Raw genomic sequence first — 13,270 nt, 5'->3', positions numbered from 1 at the left:
AAAAACTCAGACGTTGGTTCATGCCTGCCCATACAAGGGCTTCCTTGTGTAGCGCTCGCATAGGCGTTGGTTCCGACATAAGGACACGAAACCAATCACGACCCTCGTGAGCGGCCGCGACAACGTCTGGGAGTACATCATTGATCGGACGGCGGACCATAGCAACAGGCACCCCTCCTCAGATATCCAGAAGAACTTGCAACGCCAATCCTTTGACCTTTTTTCGACCTCGTAACCGATACTCCTATCGGACAATCCTCGGCACGTGAACCAACTGCCACGGCTGGCGAGTCTGTAGAAGACGGGAAATCGGTCAAAGTGAGGTAACATTCCAAGTGTTGTACGCACGAATTCGTAATGACGAATTCGCATGACGGCGCGAGGATGCAACTGGGATAAATGTATCCCATATGCACTTAAAATCTTCATAAAAAACTTTGTAATGGGAAAACGGAAATTCCCATAGACAAAGTAATCATAATACACAGCCATTTTGCTAGGAGGTGGCAGGCTGGCTATAGAACCAGGAGAGGGAAATTCCGGTTTCCACTCCGGTGGGATACCATAAGTCCCAATTAACTTTTCAAAGTCAAACCGATCCCATTGAATCTCTATCTCGCCAACCTTAGATTGACCAGCCATCGTATTATAGAAAGAATAATGAAAATTGGAGGAGATTTAGTGATTAATCGGAAATCTCGAGAGAGAAAAGAAGAAAGATACTTAGAAATCAAATGCGATAAAACTTCGAATGGAAGATACTCCCACTATTTATACCCATCGCAATTAATGCGAGGATATGAACAGTGGAGAGAGAAATTCATCACTCAAATCAAAGGTCACCATGTCACACGGGAAATTCGAAAAAGAGAAAAAGTTGCACAGTCGGGTACAGTGACAGCCGTCATAAACATCCCATCATCTGTTCACGAGCCTGGGAGTGGTAAACTTGTCCTTTTTTCATGATTATCCACACCAACAGAAGATATTTTCTACCTAACTTCAAAATTCAAAAACCCCCCAATTTTACCTTAAATCCAAAATTTCACCCGCATAAAAACTTCACATGGAAGAAACACTGGACTGGGTGGACTTATAAAGGTAGGGTACCAAAAAGGCCCAAATACCCTTAAGTAACATCCGCGGGTAAGAGAGGAACCCTTCATATACCACCCGAGGAGCATATGGATCACCCGCACAACATGGTAGAGGAGGAACATCCTTGCATCACACGCGGAAGCATCTAGACACCCTCAGAAGTCATTCGCGGGACAGGACATCTGCCCGCCAAAATGACCGGAAGGCAATGCCAACAGGCCAGCTATAGATAACTAACTATCTCCTAGAAGAATAATCATGATTGTTACTTGAAGAATACGTGACTCGCCAACCAATGAGCGAAAGACACCTGGCCAGGTTGTTATAACCGTGCACATGGCCATGGTGTGATCCGTCCTATCATAAGAGGACGCGTGTCTAGGTTGTTATACCCATGCACATAGGACGTATAGCTCAACCTATCACAAAGGGACACGCGTCCAGACGGTTACTGAGATCTTCTAGAAGAGGACAGCTGGCCCAATCACCTTCCTACATCCTTCGGCTATAAATACCTTGTCAACCTACATGAGGTATTCATTCACTCATTCATATTTACTCACATATACTCTCTCTGTACTTGCTCTATTTACTTAAGTACTTTCTCTCTTAAGAGCTGTACTGATTCTCACGCCGGAGGGTGGTTACGGGAAGACACCCCCCCCTCTTGTCCTCCCCGTAACGAGACTCACGGTTTCTGTTTTGCATGTTCCGGTCACTGGACTTTGGGAAGTTATACTCATACTGTGTTAGTTGTTATCATATCCTACCCTGTGGACTCATTGGATCCAAGACCTGAATAGGGAAACGGATCCGTGTTTCTTCAGCTGGTGTCATTCAGAAACTCACGCCCCTAATAGATATGTCCTTAGATGGTGTTTGGCAGGTATGTTCTTACTTTGGTGTCATTCAAAAACTCACATCCCTAATATCTTATTTCACTTGGTAACAAACTCTATTTATCAATTATACATTGATATATATATTAAAAAAACACTTTTGAAAGTGTATGCCTATTTACATATTGTATCCATAAATTCCATTTAGTTATACACATGGTACCCCACACATATATTTTCATACGTACACAACTTTCATTTAGCTACACAATTAACCCTCTATTATGTATTGTATCTCACAAACTTCATTTAGTTACACAATTAATCATATCATTTTTTAATATGACAAGACTCAAGTCTCACTAATTATATAATTAACCCCACAACTTTTTAATATGATAATCCTCAAGTTCCAATATGTTACACAAACAACCCCACAAGTTTTTAATAGGCTTATTGAATTTTAAAAATCCCTACTAAATGTTATTGACGGATAGTAATTCCAAGTGAGCTTATTTCCACTGGTGGTTCCAAAATTTTAAAAATCTACTCTCATTTATCCTCTATTAAAAAATAAAACTTAACGGTGCGTTAAATTTATGCCGAATTTTTAAATTGATTTTTAAGGCTTTTGATAGAAAGAAGATACGGGTTGATTGATGTAAAACTTAGCTCAAAGCTGCTCCAACCGGCTTGATTTTTGTTAATTGGAAGTTCAAACACCCGAATTGAAGCCCTAATCAAGCCGTTTGGTGCGTTGTTTCGAGTTAAGGTTTACATCTATCGAGTTATATCTTTATTCCGATCAAAAGACTTAAAACATTAGTTTGAAATTCGAAAAATAACTTAGCGTTGCTATGTTTTTATTAATGAGGACCGATGTAAGTAGATTTTTATAATTTGAAACCACCGATTAGAATAAACCCAGTTTAGATTATTATCCGTCAGTATCTTTCTAATTTCTTCTTTCTTAAGTTGGTTAGGTTCAGGCTTCACTTAAAATTTATGATTGTATGGTTATAGGGAGGTGATTCTCATTTCTCATACATATGAATTATTGCATACATGTAACTGGCTACTAATGTAATACATTACGTGTACGGTGTATGTAACAATTTCCTAGTGTTAAAATAACTTCCTAAAACCTAAAAAGGGTACACGAGTCGAGCAATACAACTGACACAAGCAGAGTCAGGGGGTGAAGAATCCATTAAGAATTGGTGGCTTTTTTTTGCCATCCTTGCATGTTCAAAAAATATCTACACAATAAAATGTTTAGTAACAAACAAAGAAGCATAGGGTTGCAGTAAAGAACCATACCCACCAAAAGGACCTTTGGATCACTTCAATAATCATCAAACATTTGGTTAAAATTTTAAAAATGATATTAATAAAGTTTGATTATTATGATTCTGAAGAGGTTAAAACACAAACAAAAATAAACGCATCTTTTATGGTAAAGATTAAAAAAAAACAATGAGCAGCAGTCATTAGCAGCAACAGCAATTGATTAACACATCTAGCTGCAAATGAGATGATGCATTAAAAAAGATTCATTTTGTACTCAGAATTCATAAAAGAATAATAATTGACCAATCACGGGCTAAGTAAACCGATAAATTGGATTTTAATAATTCAAATTATCACCAATTAGTATTGGCAAATAATGATCCAAAGTGACGATGTTACCGATAACACTTTTTACTTTCACTTTTCTTGTCAGCGCAATCACTTTTCTAACATATAATTATCTTCACGTGCTCTAGCTTTTAGTTACGTTGTATCAAAACAATTTTCAATATTTTGATTGAAGTAAAAAAAATGAAAGGTTTATTAATGGCAAACATAGTTGCCTTTCCTTTAGAGTTGATTAGTATTAGCAACAAAATTGTAAGTTAGTAGTGTGACTAGTCACATCAGTTATCGGTTTTATTATCGATCAATTGAATTGGAACTTAAAACATACAATAAATTTGGATCAATACTTTATAGCGAAGAATCATACCCACAAACATGCCAAAAGCCAGATCAAACAAAACATCATATATTACATAGTATAGATCTACACCCAAAAAGCTTTAGTTATAAATCGTGGTTTTCATAAATCAAGAATTAAAAAGGCAAGAAAGACTCCAATACTGATACACTCACATCCCTTAAAAACAGGCACAACTTTCAATGATGCTGTCAACACCCCAAAGTAAATGACAATTATTACAAATAGACAAAAATCCTCGGTTGATTCTGTGTGCATTGGTGAGATTTTAGTTAAATAAAGAACAAAAGGGATGTGATCATAATGTATACACCCTCATGCTGACTTGATATGATTATACACTCGTATAAGCCTATACGGACCGTATAAGCTACGCATGACTGACAGGGAAAAAATAACTTTTTGTAGCCTATACGACTTTATAGACTTATACGAGCCGTATAAGTATTTAATTGCTTGTATATCATCTGCTACAATATAAACCATATATAGAGGTAGGGTAGTGAAAACTCCAAATACCCACCAAATAATACCCGCGGACCACTCAAGGATCCCTCAAAAGGTATCTGCAGGTCATCCCTGAAGACCACAGATCATTCAAGACTCCTTTAGAAGGCATTTGTAGAATCTTCTCCTTCACCCGCAAAATATATAAGAAAGCAAAGAGTCAGACAACTGTCTTAACGAATAAAGACTTCCCGCATTGTCTCCATTACGCGGAAACATCTCAAAAGTGCGAAATGAAGAAAAGATGACATCAGCAAGACAATTATAACCAACTTCCTTCTAGAAGGATAATACGAACATTCCTTCGTAGAAAGCACGTGACATGGTAGTCAATCAGAGGAGGACAACTAGATAGTTTGTTACGACCATGCGCATGGCTAGCTGCCATCTCCTATTAAACGTTGCCACATGTCCAGTCAGTTAGAAGGAATATCTTCTAGAAGTAACCAATAATATTCTTTTAACCACCGGCTATAAATACTAGACTCGTCATCATGAGGTATTAATTCACACTTCACATATTATACCAATCACTTATGTACTTTCTCTCTCTACAAGAACGACACTTATTCTCACGTAGGAGGGTGGTTACGGGAAGACCTCCATTTTTGTCCTTCCTGTAGCAAGCTCATGGTGTTATGTTTTGCAGGTTACCGTCTTCGGAATTGTTAGATCCACGCTCCTGTTAACCTAATTACTATACCCTAATCCATACCCGGTGGAATCATTGGTCTAGACCTCATCTGCTTCTTCACCCTACTATACGGTTATAGAAAATTTTTGTAGAAAAAGTCAGTATGGCATTGACCACTGTTAAGCGCACTTGAAAACGACTATACGAGCCTATACGATCCGTATAATGCTATACGGCCCATATAAACATATTTTCAGGTCTCTAAGCTTGAAACATGAAAGATTTTTATGATGGTTGATAAGATTAAGCTTAATGTCTTTTGACTGAATGTAATATCCGGATTAAAGCTTAAAACATGATTAAATGTGTAATGTTAATAAGATAGTCTTACGGTCCAATTCGGTTTTATATGACCGGTTTTTGGTATAAACTTTAAACCAAACCGTTCGTCACGATTTCAAATTTTCGAAATTGACCGACCAAAAAACTAAAAAGAAAAATTTTCTAAACTGACTGACAAAACATATTATAAGAGTGCCTAAACTTTTTTTGTCTATACGGCGGTAGAGCTATACCGTACATATAGCCCTATACGAACCGTATAAACAAAAGGTGGTGTATGAGTATCTATAATGGTGTATCACCCCAATCATAGTTCGTTGAAATTGAAGTTATGAGAATTCATTTGTGTTGAGTATATTGATATGTAGCCGTAATTAGTTGGTGGTGGTGGTGATCAGTGGTCCATTTCTGAATTTCAATATCCTTGCAATTTTCTTATCCTAGAAAAGGACAGTAGATTACAATTGCATATTCATATTATTTAATGAACTTTGATGCTTCAGTTTCTATTTACGTTACACGTAGTCTCGTGGAATTTTATATGTGTAAAGCTTTAAATCATGGTTCTTGTTGTTATTATTACGGACAAACTTATTTTTTATTATATAAATATATTATACATGCTACTATTAAAGAAATGCAGTGTAACAAAAAAAGGCTAGGTATTATTTGGTCTTCAATAATTTTCACAAACATATACTTTCACAACACATTGTTGTATATGGTCATTCCAAACATTACGAATAGGCAAGAAGATGATAAGTTTCAATTGAATTATGAATTATCAAAGATAGGAAACTGAGATTAACCAAGGATACGTAATAGGAAGATCGGAAAGAAGAACTCACGCTATTCACATTCGTTATGACCTATTTGCTCTCCTTCACTTGGTTATATTTGGTGACGTTCCCTAATTCCTTTCGACCGCCTCAACTGGGCTAATTTGGCTTGGGTCGCTCACAACACGCAATAAGCCCAATCGATCTCTCCATACTTTTGCCTAATTAATTTGACCATGCTTTAGCTGTTAACCTTGTACATAATATTGAGTCACATTCCCTCATGATTCATTATCCTTTTTCCCCTTTTATGATTCATTTCCAATTCAACCATCTCGAGGTGAAACACGTTTTCCCTCTATGACTAGAAGCCCCCTTTCTCTAGAGTAACATCTCTTTTTTAATCTTTAGTCTCAAACAAGACCATTTGAAGATCAAGCTGGCATAAAGAATTTTGATAAAGTACATTCATATTCAATCACATTGGAATTCAAATTTGTAAGTAAGATACAAAGTAATGTATTTATATATACTAACTATAGAAACGTATAATTACTCAATTATGTTTGACGGTCTCTCGATTGCAAATGTTCTCAGACCTTTATGTTCACCTCATTTACTTTACTCGACACTTAAAAATGTCAAATTGTTACGACTCAAAACACATATCACAACTATATATTACATCTCACCTCAATCTCTTGACGCATTAGGTATTTAGTTCAATAAAACTCATTCTTCTCAATGCTTCAACCTCTTACTTCTATTCTTGATAATTAATACGCATGAGTAAGGTTTGGATCCGTTCCATCCATACATGCCATCAAACACTAGTTACTCAATCAAGGAGGATGAAAGCCCCAAAACCAACAAATTAGATCAATAACTCAAATTCTCTATAACTTGATTATGATAATCTCTCATCACATTCAATGGTTTTAAACATAATAAAGGGAGCATATTTAACACAAGTATAACAATTTTTGCTCATTCAAAATAGATTGACCAAACCGCCCCAATAGAAATCCCAAAAAAATACACAATGATCTATTCATCAACAATATTGTATACATACCCTGATAACATCATACACAAGAAACATGTCATCCTCAATAACTAGTAAATAACGTGAATCCTCAAGTAGTACTCATAATCTCTTTGCTAACCACCAACTTAAAACACATCAAAGTTTAGATTTTTGTTTAGAATTTCACTTACCTAATTGGTTACTTATTCAAGGATGAAGAATACTCCCTAATTCCTTGATTTCTCGCCAAAAATTTCTAGTTTTCCTCTCGTTTTCCTTTTCTAAGTCGTTCACCACCCAAGGTACATCCTACCACATCTCTTTTTTTCTTTTTATTTTTGAGACTTTGTGGTTTACACCCTTTTGGATATACGATGTTAAATGAAAAATAGAATGCCACAAACTAGACGAGCCACCAATCCGAGCCTGATTTTAATTAGGCTTGAGCTCGGCTTGTTTTGACTTACAGAATCTCAAGATTAGCCCGACTTGTTTCCATCTCCAATTTTAAAGCTTGGGCTCAACTTGTTTTTATTACTTTCTAATTAATGTATACACGTTTTAATTATATTTGTATATTTTGAGAATACCTTAATGAGCGTAAACTTGGCTCGAACTCATGTGCAACTTTTCAAACAAGCTAAAGCTCGGCAGTGAATTGTAAAATTAACACATATTGTAAAATTAATGCATAAAAGTCCAAAATGGTTAAAAGTTAAAACTAAAATGTAAACCAGGCTTGTCCTTTTCAATGTGGTGTAGTGGTAGGAAACTTGTGTTTCATTAACATAAAAACTGGTGTAGTGGTAGGAAACCAATGTTCAATCCCCACAGACAACACTTTGGGGAGGTCATAAGTGACTCCATGAAAGAAGACCGGATCTTTGTGATATCCGGTTCGATCCTGAGGATGCCCCAGTATTGCCACAAGTGAGCCTTCGGACGGGTGAGTTTTCACCAAACTGAAAATAACTTGGAGGCGCTTAAACCTCCGTATGACTTGGTTGGACCAGCATACGGTGACCTTTTTGTCATTAGGTCACCCTGTACGAAGTAACCAGACAACATTTTTTTCTTGGTCTTTTAAAAAAATGTAAATTAGAATCTTTATGTCATAACGATCCTAAACAATCTTTTGTAGTAGGTTGAATAAGTAAATGTGTTTTATTTGAGGCTCGGGCGTGATATGTCTCGGCTAATTTTCAAGACTTTTATTGATTCGATGTCAAGTAGCTCACGAGCGGCTCGACTCGTTTGCACGTGAACTACAAACAACAAGCAACGGCGGTTGGTAACTTTGTATGGTTGCCTGGTTGGGTATCGTTGTACGTGGAAGTAAATTGCCGGTTCGTACGGTTTATACGTGGACGCACAAGGCCGGTTCGTAATTTATACCAATATCGAACTGAAACGAAGACCTCCATTAACGTTGGGGAGAGTTGATCACCATCAAATCAGCTCATCAATGGCCGCCATCTTAGCTTGCAAGTCCATCTCTGCTCTTCGTTACCGTCACCTCGTAAGATCCATCCTATCCTCTTTCCTCTCTCTCACAAACACACCTTCTAAATATTATTATTATTATTATTATTATTAGGGCACGCTTGAGATCACACGAATTGGATTCGTTGTGTATTTTCTCGATAGAAGCTCGCTTTTGATTTGTGAGGGTTTGGGTACATCCAGTAATCGTAGGTAGGTTTTTAGATTATTTAGGGTTTTGAAATAATAAGTTTTGTTGAATTCATTTTAGGACTGATACAATTAATATGTTTTCAAATTTTATAGGGTTTGGGAATGAGTTTTATTGAAATTAGTTCGATTGTAATTGTAGTTTTGTTATAGTTTAAGGTAGGGGTGAGCAATAACCGAACCTGTATTAACTGAAACCCGAATTAACATAAAACCTGTAACAGTTTCGGTTTTGTACCTGTGGTTAGCCGTAAACTAGCATTTGTGATGTGTTTAGTTACCAATAAGATGTTTCATTTACTTGCAGAGGGAAGAAGTGTTAGTTAATTTAATTTGTTAGTTAATTCAATTTCAGAGGGAGAAAACCGAAAACAATAATTAAAAAACTAATTTTAATCCTAAGATCTATGAAATGTTAGTCAAATTAAAAAGAATTTGAAGTATGACATTACATGATAATGGAATCGGAGATTTTGAGTTTGATTGATGTTGTCTTTCAAGAGTTATTATCTTTCTCTTTACATTTCAAAGTATGAGCTGAAAACCAGTTCCAATGTTTTGAACAGTAGAGAAACATTAATCTCTAAAGCTAGAATCAAATTATGTTTTCATAAAGTACATACTTTTGGGTCAGTGTCATGACTCACGATGATATGCTTCTTTCATCTTATTACCAGGCTGTGTCAGGACAAGCATTGCAGGGGTCTATCATCCGTGAGACAGTACCTGGTGCACGCTCGTTTGCAACCAAACACTCCTTTTCTACGGATAAAGGTAGCTGTTAAGTTTTTTTTTTTAGTCTTACATGATAAGGGTAACGATGTATAAATTGTTATGTATATGCATGTATGCTATATTGAAGAACAAAAAGGAAAGAAATGCTTGCACTTAATTGCTTTTAGGATAGAAAAATGATGTCAAATAAGACACTTCATACACCTGCCTCTATGTGTTTTCATTTGTACTGAACATCCTTGATGCTGTTGATTAGTATCTTATGTGATCGTTTCCTCTTGACTGTATATATGCACAAAGCCTTTTGTGTCGGTTTCACAAGCTAAAATGTACTCCATTTGTTTTCTAGAAGTTGCCAACCTTTTACTTCTCTAGTTATCTTATAATTACACTGTTAAATGAATGAGTGACTTGTTTATTCTTCAGCGGAGAGATGATCTCTTGGATATCTTTTAGTGTTTATTCTACATGTGATAACCTACTATATCATGTAACAAGAAGACTAGAACTTGGTACATTATGGTTAAGTAGTATGGTTTCTTAGTTGGTGTCTGCATACTAGTAAAAGTGAACGATAAAAAAGGTACTTTAATACATAAGCGTAGTAAAGGTAAGTAACAATTAGATTGAAGGAGCAAGTGGCTATTGTGTACTTAGTATTTACTTAAGTGTTTGGGAAATATGATTAGCTAAATTAATGTAAAACCAAGAGGTTGGTTGCTCTTTTAACAGGATATAGAAACCTTAAGGCAAACATGGTTTTAAAAGGACAAGCTATAAACAAGCTCCAGTTGGTATCTGACACTCAAATATATATTTGATTGTCTCACTGTTTCCCTTTTTTTTTTTTTTGTAATTATCCTTTAAACAGTTTGCATAACGGATATACATGCATTTTGAAAGAATACTTTCCAATGTTATTAATTCATTTGTGACAGAATTCATAGTTGAATAAGTATTGTGTCGAGGAATTTGTCAGCATGCAACTTGTAATAGCATGTATAGAGAATGATTGTGGTGTACTTCTTTACATGGATACCGTTTGACTATCTTTGACCGTTTCTGTTCAATCACAGACGATGAAGAAAGAGAGAAGCTTGCAAAGGAGATCTCAAAAGATTGGAGTTCTGGTAATTAAATGTGGAATTTTTTTCGATGTTACATAATTTTTTCATGAAATTTATACTCCTTGTTGATCATGTACAGTTTTTGAGCGGAGTATTAACACGCTTTTTCTGACTGAACTTGTTCGCGGTTTGTCTCTAACACTCAAATACTTCTTTGAACCCAAAGTTACTGTAAGTATTTGACATTAGTTACTTTACCCATGTCTTGTTATCCAAAATTTCAAATAATAATTACTTAGACTTAATACACAATTAATACTTTTATACAGATTAATTACCCGTTTGAAAAGGGTCCTCTGAGCCCTCGTTTTCGAGGAGAACATGCTCTCAGACGTTATCCAACCGGAGAGGAGCGTTGCATTGCCTGCAAACTCTGTGAAGCTGTAAGCATTACATGATTATTTTACTGTTATTAATTTTAATAATATAGTTCTTATAATTTGTATCAAATATTCATTGCATATTAGATATGCCCAGCTCAAGCTATCACTATTGAAGCTGAAGAACGAGAAGACGGGAGCCGTAGAACGACAAGGTAAAATTATATCGGCCTCTCTCTCTCACTCACGCACACACACTAACAGTGATTGATTGTGACAGATATGATATCGACATGACAAAGTGTATCTATTGTGGATTTTGCCAAGAGGCATGCCCCGTTGATGCAATTGTTGAAGGGCCCAACTTTGAGTTTGCTACCGAGACACACGAGGTAAGCTTTTTAGTGTTTTATATAACTTTTGACCAATTACCTAGATCTGAATATGTGTATATATTGTTTTTACAGGAACTTTTGTATGACAAGGAGAAATTACTTGAAAATGGAGACAGGTGGGAAACCGAGATAGCTGAGAATCTAAGATCAGAGAGCTTGTATCGTTAGCCAGTGTTCCGCTTTCATAATCTTGTCACTAGAATAAAGTGAAGGCGATTCTGCAATATGTTCTGATCATGTAATGTATGAGCACGTGACAGTCAGTGTGTTGTCTTTTTGTGTTTATGTGAAGGTATGATGATGCATCGATGCTTTCAAGATAATTCCTGATATTGTGATTTAAGAAGTTTGATTGTAGAAATTTTCTACTGTTTGGAAAAGTTTTTTTTAGTTCTTTTATAATAATGTAAACGGAGCACATTTTGTTCAAGATTATTCCATCTTTATTCATGTTTTTGTTTGAAGCTTCTGGGCAACAATTTGCTCGCATTATGCATAAATCTCAAACCCAGAACATGCACATATCTCCCACCCAGCCACTTTTCATGTTATCTTCTTCAACTTAGTCTTTTATTTGATTGCATGCAACTTGTGATGTGTCTAGACATGATACTTCTAGGGCTGATCAGAAATCGAGTTTACCCGAAACCGTACTGATGAATGGCCGAAACAGGACCACATGTTGTACTGTGGTTGGTCTTCTGCTCCTATATTAACTTATTGGGTTCAGTTTGGTCCTTGAATTTACATCATCGAGGGATACCGTAGTTCATGGAACCGGACTGAGGGAATGATAACACAAAACAACTTGATGCCCAAGTCCAACAATTTTAACCTCTCAAAACTAGTAAGATGTGGCAGTCTATGGTTAGCTTGATATCTTGCAAACATGTTTAGAACATTGTACCAGGTGTCTACTACAGTCTAAGGGCGAAGCTTCATTGAGGCCCAGGGTGGCCCCGGCCCCCTTGTTTTTTTGCGCAGTAATGTAAATTTACCCGTTTTCTGCCAGAAATTTTTATACGTAATGTAAGTTTAGCCTTTTTTGGCCGAAAATTTGAGCCCCCCCCCCCCTCGTTTGTGAAATTTTGTATACATTTTGAGCTCGGCCCCCCTCCCGGTGCCTCAGTCCAAGCTTCGCCACTGACTACAGTTTAGCCGATTAATAGACCTACTATACAATTGTAAGGTCTTGATTAACATCTTCTCCTTCAAGACCATAGATAGCGTTATAGCAGTATGAATGGGTAAATTCAAACATCTTGTGAATATGTGTGAAGACCTATGAAAAGCTAAGCTCACTCATGGAGCTCATCTTAAACTTCTAAGTTAAACCAATTACTCCAAATTCATTGCATATTGCATAATTAGTAGACCCAAATATATATATATATATATATATATATATATATATATATATATATATATATATATATATATATATATATATATATATATATATATATATATATATAGCGCGGTTACCGTACATTAATCCCTTATCGTACAAACAGTACGCGACACAATCAAGCGTCCGGTCAAGTTTTTTAAAACACGCGCCTCTTTCTTCAAAAAGGGTAACATCGTCAATTAGTCTCCCTAAAATCACTCTCATTAATCAACCTATTAAGAGAGCGGTTACCGGCGACGAAAGCGTACTCATTCAATCAACTAAAACTATCAACTGTTCCGGCGACGAAGCAACTGAAGCACACTACATTCAATCGTAATGAAGATGGATAAAACAAAGAACCCTAACTCATCTGCTTCAACGAAAGA

The 13,270-nt window shown here is 36.2% G+C and overlaps 1 protein-coding gene across 1 annotated transcript; it reads left to right on the top strand.

The window, feature by feature from the left end:
• Nucleotides 1–8,576: 8,576 nt before the first annotated feature.
• LOC143530732 (NADH dehydrogenase [ubiquinone] iron-sulfur protein 8, mitochondrial-like) lies at nucleotides 8,577–11,921 on the top strand. The gene is made up of 8 exons (XM_077026190.1): nucleotides 8,577–8,741; nucleotides 9,592–9,688; nucleotides 10,726–10,779; nucleotides 10,856–10,947; nucleotides 11,046–11,159; nucleotides 11,244–11,311; nucleotides 11,377–11,488; nucleotides 11,564–11,921. Exons 1-8 carry the CDS (start codon nucleotides 8,688–8,690, stop codon nucleotides 11,657–11,659), a joined length of 687 nt encoding a protein of 228 aa, XP_076882305.1. The 5' UTR covers nucleotides 8,577–8,687; the 3' UTR covers nucleotides 11,660–11,921.
• The last annotated feature ends 1,349 nt before the right edge of the window (nucleotides 11,922–13,270 follow it).

This window comes from Bidens hawaiensis, unplaced genomic scaffold (genome assembly GCF_021521415.1).
Source record: "Bidens hawaiensis isolate Kalapana, Puna unplaced genomic scaffold, B.hawaiensis_p1.1 tig00009014_1, whole genome shotgun sequence".
NCBI lineage: Eukaryota > Viridiplantae > Streptophyta > Magnoliopsida > Asterales > Asteraceae > Bidens > Bidens hawaiensis.
The sequence above is the reverse complement of the archived record's forward strand: the minus strand, read 5'-3'. Positions and strand labels throughout refer to the sequence as shown.

Bases quoted from the DNA above. Each gene is read 5' to 3' on its own strand.
- LOC143530732 (XM_077026190.1), top strand. From the start codon at position 8,688: ATGGCCGCCATCTTAGCTTGCAAGTCCATCTCTGCTCTTCGTTACCGT. The intron at 10,780-10,855 runs GTAATTAAATGT...GATCATGTACAG, and splicing joins CTCAAAAGATTGGAGTTCTG to TTTTTGAGCGGAGTATTAAC. The intron at 11,160-11,243 runs GTAAGCATTACA...ATTGCATATTAG, and splicing joins CCTGCAAACTCTGTGAAGCT to ATATGCCCAGCTCAAGCTAT.